Raw genomic sequence first — 23,759 nt, 5'->3', positions numbered from 1 at the left:
GAAGTGGACTGAATATTTTAATTTTTTCTTGAATGTATTACTAATACATTAGTTTGTATTTATTACTAATTACTAAGTAGTTTGTGTTTATTATTAATACATTAGTTTGTCATTTGAATGTTTGTCAGTAAAACAGTTTAGAAATAAGATATCTATTTTCAAGTTTCTTTGTTTTCTGAAACCATAATAATTTCTGCCTTATGTTTTTTACATATAAATTAAATAGGGCTGGGCATGATGGCTCACGCCTGTAATCCCAGCACTTTGGGAGGCTAAGGCTGGTGGATTGCCCGAGCTTAGAAGTTCAAGACCAGCCTGGGCAACATAGTGAAACTCCATATCTACAAAAATACAAAAAATAGCTGGGAGTGGTAGCATGTGCCTGTAATACCAGTTAGTTGGGAGGTGATATGGTTTGACTGTGTCCCCACCCAAATCTAATCTTGAATCCCCACTGTTGCAGGAGGGACCAGGTGGGAGGTAATTTAATCATGGGGGCAGGTCTTTCCTGTACTGTTCTTATGATAGTGAATAAGTCTCGTGAGATCTGATGGCTTTATAAAGCAGAGTTTCCCTGCAAAATCTCTCTTCTCTTGTCTGCCACCATGTAACACATGCCTTTCACCTTCTGCCATGACTGTGAAGCTCCCCCAGCCATGTGGACCTGTAAGTCCATTAAACCTCTTTCTTTTGTAAATTGCCCAGTCTCGGGTGTATCTTTATCAGCAGCATGAAAACAGAATAATACAGCAAATTGGTACCAGGAGTGGAGAACTGCTGTAGATACACAAAAATGTTGAAGCGACTTTGGAACTGGGTGACAGGCAGGGGATGGAACAGTTTGGAAGACTCAAAAGAATACAGGAAAATGTGGGAGAGTTTGGAACGTTCTATAGACTTGTTGAATGGCTTTGCCCAAAATGTTGATAGCATTATGGATAATAAAGTCTAGGCTGAGGTGGTCCCAGATGGAAATGAGCAACTTGTTGGGAACAGGAGTAAAGGTAACTCTTGTTAAGTTTTAGCAAAGAGACAGGTGGCATATTGCTTCTCCCCTTGAGATTTGTGGAACTTTGAACTTGAGAGAGATGTTTTAGGATATCTGTCAGAAGAAATTTTTAAGCAGCAAAGCATTCAAGTGGTGACTTGGGTGCTGTTAAAGGCATTCAGTTTTATAAGGGAAGTAGAGCATAAAAGTTTGGAGAATTTGCAGGCTGACAATGCAATGGGAAAGAAAATCCCATTTTCTGGGGAGAAATTCAAGCTGGCTGCAGAAATTTGCATAAGTAATGTGGAGCTGAATGTTAACCTCCAAAACAATGGGGAAAATGTCTCCAGGGCATATCAGAGACTTTTGCAGTAGCCCCTCCCATCACAGGCCCAGTGGCCTAGGAGGAAAACGTGGTTTCGTGGGCCAGGCCCAGGGTCCCTGTGTGGTGTGCAGCCTAGGGACTTGGGGCTCTGCATCCCAGCTGCTCCAGCCATGGCTGAAAGGGGCCAATGAAGAGCTCAGGATGTGGCTTCAGAGGGCGCAAGCCCCAAGCCTTGGCAGCTTCCATGTGGTGTTGAGTGTATGGGTGCAGAGAAGTCAAGAATTGAGGTTTGGGAACCTCCACCTAGATTTCAGAGGATATATGGAAATGCCTGGGTGCTTGCTGCAGGGGCGGGGCCATTGTGGAGAACCTCTGCTAGGGCAGTGTGGAAGGGAAATGTGGGGTTGGAACCCCCACACATAATCCCTACTACGGCACTGCCTAGTGGAGCTGTGAGAAGAGGGCCACTGTCCTCTCCTCCAGACCCCAGCATGGTAGATCCATGAACAGCTTGCACTGTGTACCTGGAAAAGCCTCAGATACTCTATGCCAGTCCATGAGAGCAGCCATGAGGGGAGCTCTACCCTACAAAGCTACCGGGGCAGAGCTACACAAGGCTGCGGGAGCCGACCTCTTGCATCAGCATGACCTGGATGTGAGACATGGAATCAAAGGAGATCCTTTTGGAGTTTTTGTTTATTTTTTCCAAGCCAAACTTGATCCAGCTTTATTAAAGATACTTTTCATAAACAATCACGGTATTTCAGGCAGGACATGGGCAGACAATTGTTAACAGTATACAACAACTTTCAAACTCCCTTCTTCAAGGTACTACCAAAAATCAGAAGCCACTATGAAACCCAATGAAGTCTTCATCTGATGGTCTGAACAGGGAAAGTTTAGAGTGAGGGTTGACATTTCACATTTAGCATGTTGTTTAACAACTTTTCACATGCTGACCCTGACTTTCAGGAAGTGAAATGAAAGTGGCAGAATTTATCTGAATTCCACAATCTAGAAATGGAACCACTGCTCTTTTGACAGGTGCCATCTCAGCGGCATCACTGGAAAGTCCAGATTGCCTGACACACTGGTAACCAATGACTAGGGGTCAGGTCCCAGTAGCTGTCTGGGCTTAAGGGAGTTAAGTCTATGCTGAAAGATGGAAAAGGAGAAGAGGACATAGAAATGAATTTGTTTTTCCATAGCACAAGGCTTTTGTGCCAAGGTGGCCATGTGTGTCAAAGTCAGGGAATCCCTCCTCCTGGGACCCAAGAGGAAGTCTCTCAAAACTAGAAGGGAAAGGTGTTTTCCCCACATCAGTCCAGCTTTGGAGACATTCTATTAGTGACATATGCCCCTTCCCCCAAAAACAATAATGAAGTGTTCTGTGTGCTGACAACATAGCTTAAAAAAGAAAGTAAAATTCTGCAGTTTTATAAAACTTGATAAAAAATAGTATTTCAAACCGTGCAGTCACCAGAAGTACACAGTTATCAAAAATACACACACTTCACTTGGCATCTCCAGCACCTTCAGTTTTCTGTGCCTGGTCTGTTTTGGCATCTCCATTTTCTGCAGGGCTTTTCCCCTCCTTGCCAGCATCAGCTTTTCCCTTTTTCCCTTTGGGTACCTTCTCTTCCCTTCTTTGCAGGGGCCTTTTTAGGCTTGGGTTCTGGCTTTGGAGGAGCAGGCTTAGCAGACAACCTCGTGGATCTTCTCTGTGATTCGTCCTTCACCTTGGCTTTATCTCCTTTAGCATCCCTTTCAGCCTTTCTCTTGGGCATAGTGACAGTGGCAACGGCGGCGGGACGTAGGCGCTGGATGCTGGATGCAGTGGCGCATGGACTTTGGTTGGTCAGGGGGTCATTCTCGCCTCTTCTTCACATTGCTCCTATTTTGAAGTTTTAAGATTTGACTTCTCTGTTGGAGTTCAGACTTGCATAGGGCGAGTAGCCCCTTTGTTTTGGCCAATTTCTCCCATCTGGAATGGCTGTATTTACTCAATGTCTGGACCCCCATTGTGTCTAGGAAGTAACTAACTTCCTTTTGCTTTTACAGGCTCGTAGGCGGAAGAGACTTGCCTTATCTCAGATGAGACTTTGGACTTTGGACTTTTGAGTTGAGACTTTGGGGGACTGTTGGGAAGGCACGATTGGTTTTGAAATGTGAGGACATGAGATTTGGAGGGGCCAGGGGCGGAATGATATTGTTTGGCCCTGTCCCCACCCAGATGTCATCTTGGATCCCCATGTGTTGTGGGAGGTACCCAGTGGGAGGTATTTGAGTCACGGAGGCAGGTCTTTCCTGTGCTGGTCTCATGATCATGAATAAGTCTCGTGAGATCTGATGGTTTTGTAAAGCAGAGTTTCCCTGGACAAGCTCCTTTCTCTTGTCTGCCACCATGCCAGACGTGCCTTTCATCTTCTGCCATGATTGTAAGGCTTCCCCAGCCATGTGGAACTGTAAGTCCTTTAAACCTCTTTCTTTTCTAAATTGCCCAGTCTCGGGTATGTCTTTATCTGCAGTGTGAAAATGGAGTAATACAGAGGGCTGAGACAGGAGAATCACTGGAATCTGGGAGGCCAAGACTGCAGTGAGCCATGTTCACATCACTTCACTCCAGTCTGGGTGAAAGAGCAAGACTTCATCTCTTAAAAAAAAAATTAAATGGGGCCTTGTGATTCTTAGCTTTGTGTGCAGGTTTGTGTGTGTATGTGTGTGTGTGTGTGTGTGTGTGTGTGTGTGTGTGTATGTGTGATATATAACTTGAGTTCCTCAGAAAATATGAAGTATGATAACTTATTATCTATGGATGTATTGAATATTTAAAGCAATTTGAAAGATAAAATACAGCTTTGGAGATAATTATTTGAGGACTTGCTATGGAAAAGTGGGTGGCACTAAACAAATGAGGTAATGTTCCTTGAGTATCTGAGTAATTAAGAGTTATTCAATGCTTGTCTACCTCAAATAGCATTGAAAGAGGGTTAGTATTGTTTATAATGAGCCCATTTTAACTGTTCATATGTTATTCCTGTAGTCTTTATAGTTTCCTTATCTTTAGAGTGATTTTAACTTGATAGCATATAATTTTAAGTAGCAAATTAAATTGTTTTTAGATATTTGTTTTCAGGTAGTTCTCTCTAAGGGCGTAAGGAAATGAGATTGTACTCAGCCTTAAACAGTGACAAAATTCAACAGGTCTATTATGCTCTTCAGAACATTCAAATAGTACAAATTATCTTTCTAAAAAGTAAAGCTGACTTATTCATATGCACCAAGAAAACAGTGCTAATACGTAACATATGACTAATATAAACAATGGTCAACATTAGGAAGTTTTTTTCAAGTACATTGAATGTGTTTAATTTTTAGTACTTTACTTGGGTGAAGAATGTGTTTGTATCATAGAATATCTTATTTGGGGGAACCTATAATGATAAAATGTTAGACTATAGTTTAGTCTTCCTTAGAGAAGATTAATAAATTTGGCAAACTTGTTGCAATTCTCATTAAAGAAAGAGAAACAGTTTCTGCTTTTGTGAGTGATGGACTAATGTTTTGTAGAGTAAACCTTATACTCATACAGTTTAGAAAAGCTGGTGAGGACATATTTTTAAAAATATGTTGGCCGGGTGCGGTGGCTCAAGCCTGTAATCCCAGCACTTTGGGAGGCCGAGATGGGTGGATCACGAGGTCAGGAGATCGAGACCATCCTGGCTAACACGGTGAAACCCCGTCTCTACTAAAAAATACAAAAAAAACTAGCCGGGCGAGGTGGTGGGCGCCTATAGTCCCAGCTACTCGGGAGGCTGAGGCAGGAGAATGGCGTGGACCCGGGAGGCGGAGCTTGCAGTGAGCTGAGATCCGGCCACTGCACTCCAGCCTGGGCTACAGAGTGAGACTCTGTCTAAAAAAAACCAAAAACAAAAACAAATATATATATATATATATATATATGCGCTTGAAGGTTTCAGAGAGTTATCTCTAGGCAGCAAGGACAGGAGGGTTCAAGTATTTTGTTTTGTTTGGGAGGCAAGTACAGAGTGGCAATTCTGACATTTGGCACTACTTTTCTCCTGAGATGTTTTCTGATTCATAAGCAGAGCTTATAGGCCCACTGAAGAGGAGGAGCTCTGGTAAATATTTCACAATTGGGATACTCAGAGGGCTAAGCCCTAGGAGTCTGAATGAACTCAAAATACACTTACTCTACTCACAAAGACTGTAGCATTGTAACATAGGCCTAGTTCATTGACCTTTGGATATGTACACTAATTTTTTTTTTCAAATTTAGAAGTTTTTAGCTATTATTTATTTCAATATTTTTCTCTTCTTTCTCTCCTTTTTCTTCTGTTCTTACCTTTACATGTCTGTCAATAAACTACATTTCTCTGAGTCAGTGTTTATCTTCATTTTATCTCTCTCTCCATCAGATTGCATCATATCTGTTGATTATCTTCGAGTTTGTGGATTCTTTCTTCTGCCAACTCAAACCTCACTACTGGGGCTTTCAAGTGAGGTTTTTTTTTTTTGTCACCAGGCTGGGGTGCACTGGAGTGCAGTGGCGTGGTCTCTGCTCACTGTAACCTCTGCCTCCCAGGTTCAAGTGATTCCCCTGCCTCAGCCTCCAGAGTAGCTGGGACTAAAGGTGCGTGCCACCACACCGTGCTAATTTTTTGTATTTAGTAGAGATGGGGTTTCACCATGTTGGCCAGGATAGCCTTGATCTCCTGACCTCATGATCCATCCACCTTGACCTCCCAAAGTGCTGCGATTACAGGTGTGAGCCACCGTGCCCGGCCTCAAGTGAGCTTTTTATTGTGGTTATTGTACTTTTCGATTCCAGAATTTTTGTTTTTCAAAAATAATTTCCATCTCTTTACTGATATCGCTATTAGATGAGAGATTATCTTACATTTTAAAAAATGTTTTTCTTTAGTTTTTTGAATATATTTATACTAGCTGATTTGAAATCTTTGTCTCCTACGTTTGACATGTAGGCCCATTCAAAAGGCTGTTTTCTATTGTATCCTCTTTTTCATTTGTATAAGTCACACTTTCCTATTTCCTTGTATGTCTTATAACTTTTTTTGAGATTGGACATTTTAGCTAATTTTTGTATAACTTTGAATACTGATTCGTTCTCCACCTTTTGGGTTTTTCTGTCTTGGGTGTTTTTAGTAGTTTAGCGAATTGGCTGGCTGTAATAGTTCAGTGAAACCTATTTTCCCTGCAGTGCGTAGCCACTGATGTCACTTCTCCATCAGGTGTGCAGTCTGTTGCTATCTGGGTTAACTAGAGCTTTAACTGGGTTCTCTTTGATTGTCTAGTTCGCTGATCTCATTAAGCTTTGGTTGGTCTAATTCTGTTGATATCTCACTCAATTTTTAGCCTCTGCTAATTCACTAATTGCTACCTAGTGTTTCCTTTTCTTTTTTGTTTTTGTTTTTGTTTTTTTACCAGCAATGTAGCACATACATTGTGATATAATCTAAATTAAAGTTGGACTTCTTAGCAGGATTAGGATTTTGCCAGTCTTTGGGGTGTTCTCGGACTCCCAGAGGGCTCTTAGCTGTCTCTTTGTTTGATTTTTTTGCTAGCTGATCTACTATTTTGCTTGTTGCTACCAGTCTTATAAAATTACCATTCTCTTAGCTGATCACTCTCCAGATTTCCATTGTTTTTGACAATGTCCTTAGCTGTGAATTTCCTCATGCCTTGTTCCAGATAAAGTCAGTCTCCTTGGGTAGAACTTTTGAACTCTCTATTCATAAGGCCTCTCCCTCTCAGCATGATCTTGCACAACTGTAGTGGGGCTTGTGATAGAGACTATAGTCTGCTTTCTGCTAGAATGATACCCCTACTTTGCAAGTAGGGTGCTGACTGGGCATGGTAGCCCCTGATCATCTCACCTTGCCTCTTCTGTTGTAGAACATTTACTGTTTGAGTGAATTGGGGTATGGGCAATTGGGTCTCCTATTCTTGGCCTGCCACACCTTGTGCTCTACAAGTTGGGGCTGACTGGGGGAAGGAAGCCCCAGTCTTTTATCTCTGTCTTCCTGGAATAGAGCCTCTGCAATACGAAGCTAGGGGCCTGCCCCTCTGTGGGTGAATCTGTAGCCCTATACTGAGCAAGGGTGAGAGGAAACTGTGTGTTTTTGACTATGCCTGTCTAGAGTGGAGATTCAGACAACTGAGTTGAGAGGGGACAGGATGGGAATAGCTTGTGACTGAGATGCCATAGATGCTGATTATTCGTACCAAGATTTAATAGATTGTCTTAAATAAGTACTTATTTAAAAAATGTATACAAATTTAAGGAGTATAAGTGTAGTTTTCTTACATGCATATATTACATAATGGTGAAGTCTGGGTTTGTTTTTTTTGTGTGTGTGTGTGTGTGTGTGACCATCATGGGAATAATGTGCATTGTACCCATTAAGAAACTTCTCATCTCAAACTTCCCTCCCACCCTCTGGGTCTCCAGTATCTATTATTCCACACTCTATGTCCATGTGTACTCATTATTTACCTTCCACGTATAAATGAGAACACACAGTATTTGACTTTTTGTTTCTGAGTTGTTTCACTTAATCCTAATGGACCCTGGTCCTATCCAGGTTGTTGCAAAAGACATGATTTCCCTCTTTTTTATGGCTGAATAGTATTCTGCTGCTTATTTGTATGTGTGTGTGTGTGCGCGTATATATACACACCACATTTTAAAAAATCTGTTCATTGATGGACACGTACACTGATTCCTTATCTTTGCTGTTGTGAATAGTGCTGCAATAAACATACAAGTGCAGGGATCTTTTTAATGTAATGATTTCTTTTCTTTTCTTTCATGTATATTCTCAGTAGTGTGATTGCTGGCTTGAACAGTAGTTCTATTTTTGAAATCTCCATACTGCAATCCATAAAGTTTGTACTAATTTACATTTCCATCAACAGTGTGCAAGCATTGCCTTTTCCTCTACAACCTCATCAACATCTGGTTTTTTTTTTTTTTTTTTTTTTTTGGATGTTTTAGTAATAACCATTCTGACTAGTATAAGGTGATATCTCATTGTGGTTTTCATTTGTATTTCTCTGAGGATTAGTGATGTTGGGCATTTTTTCATATGCTTTTTGGCCATGTATGTCTTCTTTTGAAAAATGATTGTTCTTGTTCTTTGTCCACTTTTTAATGAACTTATTATTATTATTGTTATTTTGTTGAGATGTTAGAGTTCCTTGTAAATTCTGTTTAATCAGTCAGATGTGTAGTTTACAAATATTTTCTCCTATTCGGCAGGTTGTCTGTTCACTCTGTTGATTTTTTTCTTTTGCTGTGCAGAAGCTTTTGTTTTGTTTGTTTGTTTCTTTTTGCCTTTTTGAGACAGAGTCTCACTCTGTTGCCAAGGCTGGAGTGTGGTGGCGCAATCTCGGCTCAGTACAATCTCTGCCTCCCTGGTTCAAGTGATTCTCCTGCCTCAGCCTCCTGAGTAGCAGGGATTACAAGTGTGCGCCACCATTTCCGGCTAATTTTTGTATTTTTGGTAGAGACGGGATTTCACCATGTTGGTCAGGCTGGTCTTGAACTCCTGCCCTTGTGATCTGCCTGCCTCGGCCTCCCAAAGTGCTGGGATTATAGGCATGAGCCACGCACCCGGCCCAGAAACTTTTGAATTTAATTAAGTCCCATTTGTCTGTTTTGTTTTTATTGCTTGTACTTTTGAGATCTTAATTATAATTTCTTTGCTTAGACCAAAGTCCAGAAGAATTTTTCCTAGGTTTTCTTCTAGTATTTTTATAGCTTCAGGTCTCATATTTAAATCTTTAACTTACCTTGAGTTGATTTTTGTATATGGTGGGAGGTAATGGAATAAATACATTTTTATTTGCTCTGGGCCCTTAGGACAGTTTCCAGATAAATGTTTTTTTTCTTTTTTTTTTTTTAACCAATAATTTTTTTTTTTTTAAACCAAATAATGGTGAGTTGTGCTAGAAAGAGGATCTAGTGAGCTCTTTAAACTATCATTCTGAAAGTCCTTCTCTTTGAGAGAATAGTGTAACGGAAGAAAATATTCACTCTGAATAATAAGGGGACAAAATAATAGAAAATACAGAAAAGTTCCTAAGAGATATATGGGGCATCGTAAATAGGTCTGAAATTCTAATATAGATATGGATAATTGGAGTCCTAAAGACAGAAAGAGACTAGGGCAGAAGCAATATTTGAAGAGAAAATACATCAATTCACATATTTTAGAAGCTCTAAGAACCCCAAGTAAAATGAATGCAGTGAAAATCACATCTAGACATGTTTTTGTGAAATTAGTAAAACCAACTTGAATGAACAGAATCTCAAATGCAGCAAGGGGCAAGGGAGACGTGTTACCTTAGAAGATCAAATTGGAAACAAGAAGAATAGAAAGATGTTTCAGAGTGCTGCAAGAAAATAATTGCCAACCTAGGTTCATAAAGTTCTCTTTAAAAAGTAGAAAATTTCTGCACAACAAAAACTGATTGATTGAATTTCAGCAGAACAGCACTAAGGAAAGTATATAAAATTTTTTTCTCAAGGAGAAACAAAGAACAAAGATATAGCAGTTAATGAAGTTCAATATATGGGATAAAAATTTGGGAAAAGTCTAGACGAATATTGACCTGAAAAACAGTAATGCTGTCTCTTATTTAGATTATTTATAAAACTAGAAATGCATCAGTAATACTGCTAATTTTGGAAAATGTGTATTGTGTTAATATGGTTTAAAGTTCTCAATTCTAAAGTGAAGGAAGTTATAAAATTACAAATTTATATTTTAACAAATCAAGGATGTATATAGTAATTTTTAGTGTATCACTAAAATAAGAATAATGAATATATAATTTCCAAGCTCATACATGGGAGAAAATAAAACAATTTTAAAAATTAATTATTTCTTTATGAAAACAAAATCTTCACAACATTTGGATGAACAGTGATTTCTTAGAACACCAAAAACATGAATCATAATTGAAAAAAAATTATAAACTAGACTTTAACAAATTTCAAGTATACAAAAATCAACTCAAGATGGATTAAGGAGTTAAATGTAAAATGCAAAACTGTAAAAACCCTAGAAGAAAACCTAGGAAATGCCACCGTGTACATAAGCCCTGGCAAAGACTTCATGACAAAGACTACACAAGCAATTGCAACAAAAACAAAAATTGGCAAGTGACATCTAACTAAAGAGCTTCTACACAGCAAAAGAAACTATCAACAGAGTGAACAGGCAACCTACAGAATGGGAGAAAACATTTGCAAATTATGTATCTGACAAAGATCTAATACCCAGATTGTGTAAGAAACTTAAATAAATTAATGAGCAAAAACAAACAACCCCATTAAAAAATGGGCAAAGGACATGAAAAGGCGCTCTGATTTTTTGAATTTTGAGCTTGTCTGCACTGCTTTTTCCCCATCTTTGTGGTTTTATCTGCCTTTGGTCTTTGATGATGGTGACGTACAGATGGGGTTTTGGTGTAGATGTCCTTTCTGTTTGTTAGTTTTCCTTCTAACAGTCAGGACCCTTGGCTGCAGGTCTGTTGGAGTTTGCTTGAGGTCTACTCAAGTTAGGGTACTTCCAGTTAGGCTTTTCCAGTTAGGCTACTCGGGGGTCAGGGACCCACTTGAGCAGGCAGTGTCCGTTCTCAGATCCCAGCCTCTGTGCTGGGAGAATCACTGCTGTCTTCAAAGCTGTCGGACAGGGACATTTACATCTGCAGAGGTTTCTGCTGCTTCTTGTTTAGCTATGCCCTGTCCCTAGAGGTCCGTAATAGTTGTTTTTTCCCCCAGTTTTTTGAATTTGCTTTCATAGGGGAGGAATGTTTCCTGAAGACACATCAGTGGTTTTGGTTGGGAAGGGCCCTTTGGCTTTTATTCTGAATACATGTGGTAGCATAGTCTCTGTATGATTTCTTCAGCTGTAAACAGCGTCAGTGGTATCTGTTGTTTTCTTGGTGGTTTAGGGTACAGTTATTAGTGGAGGCTGTGGTGCATTTTTCCTGGGGATGGAGATGTCAGCTGGGTAAGTTCTCTGGGTCTTCATAGTGGCAATGGTGGGCCAAGCATGCTTGATCTTGGGCTTCAGGGCAGATTTTGGGTCTTCATATGGCTTGCTTGCATGCAGGTAGTGGTAGCGGTGGTCCAGGTTGATGATTGTGTTCTCAGATCCCTAAGCAGGTGCTGGGGTATGAGTCATGGCAGTAGCAGTGGTGAGGTGATCCTCTCGGTTCCAAAAGGAATGCTGGTGTTGTCGGTAGGTATGGTACAGGGTTCCCACACACAGTCCAGACGTGCAGCTCTCAGTCTCTCCTGCTTTCTGTGGCAACAGCACTGCAGAGTCATGCAGAGGTGGGGAGGGATCCTGACATTATACAAGGCTGGGCACAGATGTTATGCTGCCAGTGGGGCATAGTTGCCATGCACAGCCCCATACATGCAGACATCTGGCTACTGTATTGGCTGTGCCTGCAGCAGTTTGCAGAAGGGCAAAAGGTGTCTCACTTTTCTGTTTGTGAGTCTGAGCACAGAGACCACTGCCAGTGGGTAGGGATCTCACTCTCCGCTTGTGAGGCCAAGCATAGAGTTTGTGCCACTACTGGTGGTGGGGTCACTTCTCCTGGTCCCAGACAATGAGTTCTTGGGCTCTTGAAGGTGCTTACCTTGGTATCCTTTGTTTCAGAGGTTGCTTTTTTGATGCGTTCTATCCTTCTTTCTCCTGGGACATACTTCCTGTGTGCTAGAGTACTAGGGACCCCACACTACCTTTGGGTTCAGTCAGTTCTGTGCTGCTGTAGCCTTCTGGGGGACACAGGGAGATGTTCGTGGGCACCCAGGATGTGTAGATGTTGGAACTATGGTTCCCAGGGTAGGATGTAGACCTATGATGGCTGTGCTGTCACAGTGGCACCCAGCTGTAGCTGCTCAGGTGTCTGGGTTGGGATGAGTAACCCAGCACAAGTTCCTGTCTGGTGCAGGGCTCTTCTGGGATGTTCAGACCTCTGTCCTTGATAGTGTTAGGGTTCATGTAGATAAAGGAGCTCTCCAGTGTTTCAGATTGCAGCAGTTTGTGGTGGGAATGCAAACAGCTGAAGTTCTCTCACGTACCCTTTTTCTGTAATACCATTCCCCCCTGGGTCTTCTGCTGATCCCAATTGAGCTGGTCTCTTGTTTCCTGTACCTTATGTTCCCCTGGTGTTTCCTGAGACTTCTCTGTAAAACTCTAGTGTTCTCTCCTCGATGTTCTATTTGAGGTATAAGAATCGATTTGCAATTTTGGTTCTTGCTTCTGTAGAGAGCGGGTATCTGTGTCTCTAGTTAGCCATCTTGAACTCAAATTGACCTAAATTTTTAACTTTAATAGTTAATTTTACTTAATTTAAACATAAGTAGGAATTAGTAGGTGATAATGTGATTGGATGGTGTGAAATTGGGCTAGGAGTCATGTCTTGAATTCTTAGTGGCATAGAAAGTACACTGATTTTACTTTAATTATTTGAATATTGGGTGGCTTTATGGGGGAGGTGTTGAAGCATTTTATTGAGGGCCTATTTAAAGAAAAATTGCCCAAAAAAAAGCCCTTTCTATGTCTTCTCAAATTAAAAAAGGATTATTATATTTATTTGAAACAATATTTATTTTTGAAAAACGAAGTCTCTCCTCTATTTAGCTTTCCTTAGTTTCTGTTTCCTCCTTGTGTTTAAAATGGAAAATTGCTTCCTTCCAAGTGCACAAGTTTATTGTATTACGTAAGATAATGTGTCTGTTCTCTTTCAAATAAACTATAATGTTCTATTATGATGTAAGGCAATAATATTAGGTGTTATGTTACATTAAGTTTCTCTCCCTCAATATTTGTTATATATTTCAGAACAATATATATATTTTAAATTTATCTGTGTAATTTCTCTTAGTCTTCTCTGCTGCCACATCAATACTGGTGAGACATAGGTGTATGTCTTTTATTGATACCTGCCTTGGCCTATTGCATTTCATAGCAAATCTATAATGAAGTTGTTCTCACTTAATCAAAAGCAGTCTCAAATACCAATCTGCTTTAAACTGAAGAATTTTATCCTATTTATATTAAAATTTTATTCTCCCAAAGTGCCTACTTTAAACATCAGAGTTGCAGTGTTAAAATTATCAGTCTAATAGGGTGTGAGATAAATTAAGAAAACAGAAATGTACTTTGAGATATGTGTTCCAGGGTCAGAATTTCTCTTGTGTGTTACTGAGGTCTAGATGTTAATTACATGTCCCTTGTGTTTTAAGTTAAACACTCTAAAGAAATGTGTATTTAAAATCTTCCATGTAGTGAACATCTAGTGAATGAAAGAGAAGTTAATATTTTATTTCTTCCCAAAGAAATGAATGTATTTAATTAATAGAACATGATTTTCTGTCGTTTGCTTAAGTTTAGTATCATGTTTTATTAAAAAGTACAAAGAGGTTGTATGAAGCCTCTCGTAGGATTTGTTTAGAAATAAGTATTTTTAATCACTAAGACTGAAGAACCTATTATTTGGGATTGATATAGTTTGTGTGTTTCTGCTCCATTTGGCAAAAAGAAAATGATAATGGTATATGTGGTCAAAATTAGAATGATAGAAAAGACAGTAGGTTGTATTTTAAAGGAATAATATGTGGGATATGGTTATTAGCATGGCCCCTGATGTTTTTATTCGTCTCCTAATTCACTCATTAAGAATTTGAATCAAGTTTTAAAGATTGTTAGTGAATTTTGCTTGAGTTGAAAAGAATTGACTCACATTTTAAGTTTGGTATTCTACTTTCTACCAATCATGACTTTAAAAAACACCATTTGAAAGAGTTATAGTCTCAATGAATGATAGCCTAATTTAGCTTCATGTAGGTATAGTTCAGGGCTCCCAGACTTCCTTTGATTGATTTGAGTTCTTTTATTCAAAGAGACTTGCCTTAGTTCTCCTGACTGTGGAAAATTGATTACTTGTCCTCTCAGTATCAGTTCATGAAAAACTCAAATTATGCTGAAATGAATGAGTTCATCAAGACATGCAAACATATGTCAAACTAATTTCCCAATGGAGGTGACTAGGGGATGGCTTAATTGAGAATCTGAAAATTTCAGGTGAAACTCTATTAAACTTGTTAATTCTTTAGTTTATTCAATAAAAGCAAAACTTTATAATATCAGTTAGGAGTTAGTACTGGAAATAGAACTGCTGTAGTGTTCTATTAGTAAGTGTTTGTAATATCATTGGCAGACATGGTCCTGCTTAGGCTTCCAGGGATTGGGAAGCTGCTGCTGCAAAGGCCTCTTAGCTAGGACCAAGGGTGAGATCCACTGCAGAACAAAACAAATAATGTCTGTATGACTAGTAACATACGGTATGACTATACTGTATGACTAGTATGTCCAAATTAGCAAGAATATGGTCCCTGCCTCACTTCCACATTCCAAATCTCTAAACATTGCATCTAATTGAGAGATCCTATTTTTTTCCCCAAAACCTAGCTCAAGTGAATGCTGAGTATTCAGTTTTTGGATTTCCATATGATAGGAGAATATGTTAGAGGGAGGTGGCAATGGGGGCTGATTGCTGTTGGGTCATACCTGACAGTGCCAGTAATCAGTTTTTCTTTTAGTTGAAAGGCAGGACCTTACCATGTATTTTTCATTGCCCTTGAGCAGCCTTGTGTCCTTAGTTGGCACCCAAGCAAATGTCAGTTGAATTCATGTTAATCTTAATATCACATTTATAAATATATATACACACATCAATAATGTTATATGCAATACATAATTTCTTTGAAGATTTTTTTAAAGCATGTAGTTCATTTTAGTTTAGTTTAGTTAATTGCATCTAAATGCAATTAACTGGTCACAAGGAAACTGTAAAATGTTCCAACAAGCTAGAAGTCAGCCTAATTTCAATAAATACAAAATATGAATACAATTTTTATATATATAAATATATACATATGTATACATAAACATATATATATATGTTTTTGCACTTGAGTCAGCTATTTTTCTCACCGTGGTATTTGTATCCTGTTTAGACGCAGCATTTATATTCATTCAATATTTTCATTTAGTCCCTATTTTAAAGAAGTCATATTATGCACAGGGATTAGTTTAATTTTTGTTCATAGGGTCAGTATTATAGATAATTAATTGAATTATATTTCAAATGGAATTCTATCATTGGCTTGTCTACCACTTACTAGCTTTAATGTTACTGCATTTCCTTTGGAAAGAATGGAACTTTATATGTCTGTGGTTGAAATATCATTATCATTGCAGTTTATCATTTTGGTACATTTGGGCAATTGGTACTTTTCATTGTACTGTGCTTCTGGAAACCATATTATGAAACCCATCATTGCAGTTTGGTTTGTGTGGTATTATATAAGAAATATTGTAATTAATTGTGTGCATACCAAGGTTTTGTAACCAAAACACATTAAAATGAACTTGTCATTAATTCAAAGTTATAAAAACTTTTATTTAAAAATGATTAAAATTTTAAAATTATTCTTTATGTTCTGTAAAATGAGTATAATGTAAACATCCACATAATTTTGCAGTACACATATTTATTCTAGCATACGAAAAAGTGTTTTATATATAGTATATAAATATATAAAAATGTAACTATAAATCTACAACTATTGTATCATGTATATGGTATTTCCATAACTGACAGTTTAGTTAGTATAAACATTAAAATAATAATTTACAGTTAATTTTTTTGTCCTAAAATTTAGAAGAGGTTTTCTCAGATATCATAAAACTGGGAAAATGGAATAAATTAAACAAGTGGCTTTTTTTCTTCACTAATTTTTCAGGATGAAATAGAGGCTTTACAAATAATTGATTTATCTTGGGATCATGCTTTTTAAATGTTGTAGAGTCAAATTAATTTGCAGTGTTACAAAAAGCTTTACTTGTGAATATTTGGGAGCCGCGTCTTGTTGATCAGGTTCGCATGTTGATCTTTTTCCTCTTTACCATTTTCCTCTCAAGCCCCTTTCCCTTACTGACACTGGTGTTAAGGGAGCTTCGATCATGAAAGAAGATAGTACTAGGCATACTTTGGCATGAGTGGTGTTGGGAGCTGTGTCACTTCCTGGATTGGCTGGCATGGGAATTCATTTTATTTCCTCCACCTCTGTTTCTGTCTCTTTTTTCCCCATTGCCCACTCTTTTTCTCTTTAATACTTTCTATAGTAACTATTAAATTAACTTCTTTTGCTTCCTTAGCCACTACCTATTTTTTTTTTTTTTTTAACGTATGGCTCTTGTTTTGAAGAAAGTATCATTTCTTTCTTCACCATAAAATCAGATAAAGTCACTCAGGAATGAAGTGTTAGCATAGTGTAGGCAGCATAAATTTGGAAGAGAGGCAAGATTTGAAATAGAGCCCAAAGAATTGTTCATATATATCACATTTATTAAAAATAACTGAGAGATGTCTGTCTTGCCTACTAGGCCCTGTAGTTCTCTGGATCAATAGAAGACAGAAATATGCTATGTTATTCATCTTCATGTCTCAGCAACTAGGATATTGCTGAGTGCAGTAAATATTTATTGAATTGAATGAAAATGTGTATTGTCTTCAGAAAAACTGACGAATGTGTTCTTTTCCAGTCTTGCAAATGCCACAGTTTGTTCTTATGTATGATAAGCCAGCTCCATTGAATTTGATTGCTGAAATTCAATTCAGATGAGAGAAGAATTGGTTCTAAAAGTCCATTCCTGTTTAAAAGGATTATGTTCAATTATTTTTAATGTTGCCATAATATTTAATATCCTAGTGTTAGCATAAAGTCTTTTGATGATTAATCTTTCTCAAGTACATACCTAATCATGTTATTCTCCTGCTGGAAAACCTTTGAAAGCTTAAACTGGATTTCAGTATCTAAGTCAATTTCTGACCTTACTTTTCTTTTTTTTTTCTTTATTTCTTCTGAAAAAAAAAGAAACAAAACAAAAAAATAGGATACATGTGCAGAACATGGAGGTTTGTTACATAGGTTATATGTGTGCCATGGTGGTTTGCTATACCTATTGATTCATCCTCTAAGTTCCCTCTCCTCACCCCCCATCCCCCAACAGGCCCCCCTGGTGTGTGTTGTTCCCCTCTTTGTGTCCATGTGTTCTCAATGTTCAACTCCCACTTATGAATGAGAGCATGTGGTGTTTGGTTTTCTGTTCCTGTGTTAGTTTGCTGAGGAGAATGGCTTCCAGCTTCATCCAGATCCCTGCAAAGGACATGATCTCATTCCTTTTTATGGCTGCATAGTATTCCATGGTATATAGATACCATATTTTCTTTATCTAGTCTATCATTGATGGGAATTTGGGCTGATTACATGTCTTTGCGATTGTAAATAATGCTGTAGTAAACATACGTGTGCATGTATCTTTACAACAGAATGGTTTATATTCCTTTGAGTATATACCCAGTAATGGGATTGCTGGGCCAAATGGTATTTCTGGTTCTAGATTCTTGAGGAATCACCTTACTGTCTTCCACAATGGTCAAACTAATTTACATTCCCACCAACAGTATAAAAGTGTTCGTGTATCTCCACAGCCTCACCAGCTTCTATTGTTTCCTGACTTTTTAATAATCGCCATTCTGACTAGCGTGGGATGGTTTCTCATTGTGATTTTGATTTGCATTTATCTGATGATCAGTGATGTTGAGCTTGTTTTTTTTTTTTTTTTTTGGAGATGAAGTCTTGCACTGTACCCGGGTTGGAATGCAGTGGCATGATCTCGGTTCACTGCTGCAATCTCTGCCTTCCGAGTTCAAGCGATTCTCCTGCCTCAGCCTCCCAAGTAGCTGGGATTACCAGCACCCACCACTGTGCCCAGCTAAATTTTTGTATTTTTAGTAGAGACGGGGTTTCACTATGTTGACCAGTCTGGTCGCAAATTCCTGACCTCGTAATCCGCCCACCTCAGCCTCCCAAAGTGCTGGGATTACAGGTGTGAGCCACTGCACCTGGCTGATGTTGAGGTTTTTTTCATATGTTTGTTGGCCACGTAAATGTCTTCTTTTGAGAAGCATCTGTTCATATCCTTTGCCCTCTTTTTGATATGGTTGTTTTTTTTCTTGTAAATATGTTTTAAGTTCCTTCTCAATAAATGCAGAAAAGGCCTTTGATAAAATTCAACATCCCTTCATGTTAAAAACTCTCAATAAACTAGGTATTGATGGAACATATCTCAAAATAGTAAGGGTTATTTATGACAAACCCACAGCCAATATCATATTGAATGGGCAAAAGCTGGAAGCATTCCCTTTGAAAACTGATACAAGACAAGGAGACCCTCTCTCACCACTCCTATTCCATATAGCTTTGGAAGTTCTGGCCAGAGCAATCAGGCAAGAGAAACAAATAAAGGTATTCAAATAGGAAGAGAGGAAGTCAATTTGTCTCCGTTTGCAGACAAAATGATTTTATATTTAGAAAATCCCATCATCTCAGCCAAAGAAGCCCTTGAACTGATATGCAACCTGACCTTATTTTTTAATCTCTCTTTAGCCCTCTCAAGCTATTGTCATAATCAGCTACCAATAGTGAAATCTGTTGCTCGTGCGTTTTTATGGTAGTGAATGCTCGCTTCTTTCCATAAGTGACCCAATCTTCTCTTCACATTTTAGTTTGCCTTCTTTCTCATGTTTCATTTCTCTTCTTTCTGAGGTCTTGCTGAACAGAGTAGTTTCTCTTGAAACCTACTAATTTAAGTCTGGTTTTTACTAGTTAACAGCAATGTCTGTTCTCTCCTGCTCATTCATATTCACCCCAATCAGTACTTGTACTGAAGTACTTCCTTAGTGCCTAGTCTATTGTCTTTAACATAGAAAGGAATAAGTAAGTAGTCTATGCCTGGTTTAGTTTTAACACAAGTCAACCTTATCCTGTGATTGTTTTTCTCAGTTCACAAACATTTCAGAAAAACCTCTGCGTCAAGGACGTATGATTCCTATTCAGGAGTTCCTCTCGTCTGGAAGGAACATGGCAACTTAGTTAATAAAGGGGTCGTTTGAATAGTATCCAAGCCATTAACATAGTGAAGTGGAATCAATATTGGATTGAATATTAGGGACCTGTGTTTAGTCCTCTGTCTGCCAAAAACTATCTACCTTAACTTGGATTGATCACTCTTCCCGTGCCTCAATTTCCTGATCTGTAAAATAAAGACATTGGATTATGTCACTAATTCTATCATTGTTGCTAGCAAGATATAAAAAGTTCTCTTTATTGAGTTTCTAAAATGTGTCAGTTACTCTTTTGGGTGCTTTATCTTTATGTAGGTTATCATTCCTCTGGAAGTCGGTGTTACTGAGTCTATTTTATAAGTGACATTGTATCGGGGGAATCCACCCCCAGTATTTCAATGTAGGTTCTTTCGATTTTCCATAAGTGTTGGCCAGCTGAGAAATAAAGAGAAAGAGTACAAAGAGAAGAATTTTACGGCTGGGCCGCTGGGGGTGACATCACATCTCGGTAGGACTGTGATGCCCACCTGAGCCTCAAACCAGCAAGTTTTTTATTAAGGGTTTCAAAAGGGGAAGGGGTGTAAAACAGGAAGTAGGTACAAAGATCACGTGCTTCAAAAGGGAAAAAGCAGAACTACTAATAAGGGTCTAATGAAGATCACATGCTTCTGAGGGAACAGGACAAAGGGAGAAAGCAGAACCACTGATAAGGGTCCAATGAAGATCCCAAGGCAAAGGGCAAAAGCAGAACTACTGATAAGCGTCTATGTTCAGCAGTGTGCATATTTTCTTGATAAACATCTTAAATAACAGAAAACAGGGTTCAAGAGCAGAGAACCGGTCTAACCACAGATTTACTTGGGCGGAGTTTTTCGCCACCCTAGTAAGCCTGAGGGTACTGCAGGAGACCAGGGCGTATCTCAGTCCTTATCTCAACTGCACAAGACAGACATTCCCAGAGCAGCCGTTTATAGACCTCCCCCCAGGAATGCATTCCTTTCGCAGTGTATTAATATTAATATTCCTTGCTAGGAAAATAATTTAGCAGTATCTCTCCTACTTGCACGTCCGTTTATAGGCTCTCTGCAAGAAGAAAAATATGACTGTTTCTGCCTGATCCCGCAGGCAGTCAGACCTTATGTTTGTCTTCCCTTGTTCCCTAAAAATTGCTGTTACTCTGTTCTTTTTCAAGGTGCACTGATTTCATGTTGTTCAAACACACATGTTTTACAATCAATTTGTACAGTTAACACAATTATCACAGTGGTCCTGAGGTGACATACATCCTCAGCTTATGAAGACAACAGGATTAAGAGATTAAAGTAAAGACAGGCATAAGAAATTATAAAAGTATTTGGGAACTGATAAATGTCCATGAAATCTTCACAATTTATGTTCCTCTGCCACGTCTGCAGCCGGTTCCTCCATTCGGGGTCCCTTACTTCCCATGACAACGTTGCTTTGGTTCACAAAGGGTAAGCACCCTTCTAAGGTCACAGGATATAGCTGGGATTTGAACGCAAGCCTGAGTTACTCATTCTCTTTCCATGATATGCCAGTGTCTTCTGAGAGATGTGACTTTTGAGTCATTACAGTCTGGCAGTTTTCTCACTTACCCTTACAAGTTTCTATACAAAGTACATAAATACTATAAATGAAAATGATTATTTAAAATATGTATTGTTTAGAGTATCCTGGCTTATTTGGGGGTAGATTTTCCATTTTTGATATATGTTTTTAAATGTTCACCAAGGTGCCCAGTCTCTTGTGTGTGTTCACTGTCAAGTGTTAGTAGAGGAAAAATTGCATTATATTATATTATACTTTTGTTCCATCAGTGAACAAATAAGTAGTTATTGTTGCCGCCTATATGGTAGTCTACTTTATGTCTCTTAAACCCTCATGGAAAATGTTTTAAATGCAGGCTTAACAGTTCTTTTCTGGCATTTGAGAACTTGGATGATAAGTAGTTTTCTACACTGAAATAAAGTTTTACTTAAATAATAATAAGGAGAATTCACTGTGTCTAGACTACAAAAAATATAGTTTATTTTGACCACCTGATTTCTGAGAGTCTAAAATTTTGCTCCGTACAGGTAGCTGGTGCCCAAGTGACCAGCCCCTAATTAAAACTTTGGACACAATGAGCTTTCCAGATAGATAACACTTTATATGTGTTGTCAGAATTCATTGCTGGAGGAATTGAACATGCCCTGTGTAATTTCACTGGGAGTAATTTCTTGGAGTGTGCACCTATTTTCCACTGGACTTCACTTCATGTGCCTTTTTCTCTTTGCTAATTTTGCTTTGTATCTCTCCTCTTTAATAAATCTTAACATAATTATGACTGTAATATGCTGAGTCCTATAAATCCTTCTAACTACCAGCAAACCTGAGACCTTCAACACAACTATCCATCAACATTTATTCCCACTTGAAGAAAGAAAGAGAAAAGAAGGGGAATTGAAAGGTATAACGTTTTAGATTTAGATGGAGCTTTTATAAGCCTTTTGGCATTGTATGGGCAAAAATGTATGGTAATATGGATAATTCTGTTTTTGAGTTGTTCCTTTTTTTGACACTGCTTATATAGCGAGAAATAAACATGGACTTAATTAAGTGATACAAAATTTAACCATTCTGCTTTAGTGGCTGAGATAATTTCACACAATCTAAATATAAAAAGTTCTTCAGTGTAGAAGATGCCTCCAGGAATATATAATAGTAATAATGGAACTGAAAATCATTATAATGGAATAAATAAGAAAAATGCTTTTCATTTAGCATTTCATGTAGTGCATCAGGAAGATAATATTTACTACTTGTGCCTTAATATTTACTATAAATATCCTGAAAACATTTATGCATGGATTTATTATGTGTTTGTACACTTACATGCTCTAGGTATATGTGCATGTGTATGTGAGTGAGAGTGTATGTGTGTTGGGAATTGATATGAGGGTTCTGTAGTACAGTCCTTTGATTGATGTGGGATAAATATTTATTACAGTTAGATTTTTCTGATTGATTATTTGAGGAAGGTGGATTAAAGAAATGCCAAAACAATGGCTGAATACGATCCTTAGGAGAATATAGGAAGGACCTCTATAATGAATTTTACCTTAAAAATAACACAGGCTGATAGCAAAGCTGTAGCTACTGAGAGTTTCCAGACTCAGGGCAGTTAGAAAAGGTATTCATCTAGGACAAATTCAAACCTGTTGAGTGAAAATCACAATTATTTACAAGAAGATCCATACCATTTTCTGTTCTTTTATACTCACATACCCAGTCAATGACATGATCTTTTCAAATATTATTCAAAGTGAATTATTGCATATAGCATGTTAATATAAGAGTCTGCCATTTTTAAATGTGAGAACAAAAGAGTTTGCCTGCATAAGCTCTGGGCTTGAATATGTTAATCCTGTGCTCCTTGTTGTTGCTCTGTAATTACAGAAGAATAAATAACCCTGAACTTATTTTCCTTCTGGGTTCAAGTGAGTTGCTGGAGAAATCCAAAGAATTTGGTATACTCTTGGGCCCATTATCAATTTGAGACTATCTAACTAGAACCTTATTTCTGTTTGTCATCTTTTAAACATCTATCAGTTGTTCATTTCCTCTTTTCCTATAGTGATTTTTTCAGATCTTCTCACTATTAAAATACACAATTTAACTCATTTCCATCCTCCCTCATCAGAGAGCTACTTTCCTGCCATTTTAGAAGGACTGCCTTTTTGTTAGGAGTTGGTCCTCAGATAAGTTTACTTCTTGACTTACTAAATGTAAGACACCTGTGAGATTTCTAAGTGTAGAAAGTTATGAAGCTGTTGCAGGAAGTCAGGGACCCCAAACGGAGGGACTCACTGACACCATGGCAGAAGAACAAAAATTGTGAAGATTTCATGAACATTTATCACTTCCCCAATCGATACTCCTGTGATTTCCTATGCCTGTCTTTACTTTAATCTCTTAATCCCGTCATCTTCATGAGGAGGATGTATGTCGCCTCAGGACCCTGTGATGATTGTGTTAACTGCACAAATTGTTTGTAGAGCATGTGTGCTTGAACAATATGAAATCTGGGCACCTTGAAAAAAGAACAGTATAACAGCAATGTTCAGGGAACAAGGGAGGTAACCTTAAACTCTGACTGCCAGTGAGACAGGCGGAACAGAGCCATATTTCTCTTCTTTCAAAAGCAAATAGGAGAAATATTGCTGAATTCTTTTTCTCAGCAAGGAACATCCCTGAGAAAGAGAATACGCCCCTGAGGGTAGGCCTCTGAAGTGGCCACTTTGGGGGCAGCTATCTTTTATGGTTGAAGACGAAGACAAAGGGATTAAATAAGTCCTGGTCTCCTATAGCACTCCCAGGCTTATTAGGACGGGGAAATACCCG

General features: G+C 38.3%; 1 protein-coding gene and 1 pseudogene across 2 annotated transcripts in view; one reads left to right on the top strand and one right to left on the bottom strand.

Annotated features, from left to right (window-relative positions):
* CEP128 (centrosomal protein 128) overlaps positions 1 to 23,759 on the top strand; it is a 466,370-nt gene that overhangs the window by 116,289 nt on the left and 326,322 nt on the right. The window contains exon 14 of one of the 2 annotated variants that reach the window (XM_025391920.1): positions 5,753 to 5,833. The exons of the other annotated variant lie outside the window; for it this stretch is intronic. Within the exon in view, the coding sequence (XP_025247705.1) occupies positions 5,753 to 5,833 (81 nt within the window). The remainder of the gene's footprint in view (positions 1 to 5,752; positions 5,834 to 23,759) is intronic. 2 annotated transcript variants of the gene reach the window in all.
* Positions 2,827 to 3,100, bottom strand: LOC112628729 (annotated as a pseudogene).

The sequence above is a fragment of the Theropithecus gelada genome, chromosome 7b (assembly GCF_003255815.1).
Source record: "Theropithecus gelada isolate Dixy chromosome 7b, Tgel_1.0, whole genome shotgun sequence".
NCBI lineage: Eukaryota > Metazoa > Chordata > Mammalia > Primates > Cercopithecidae > Theropithecus > Theropithecus gelada.
Note: the sequence above shows the minus strand (reverse complement) of the source record. Positions and strands in the feature narration are given on the sequence as shown.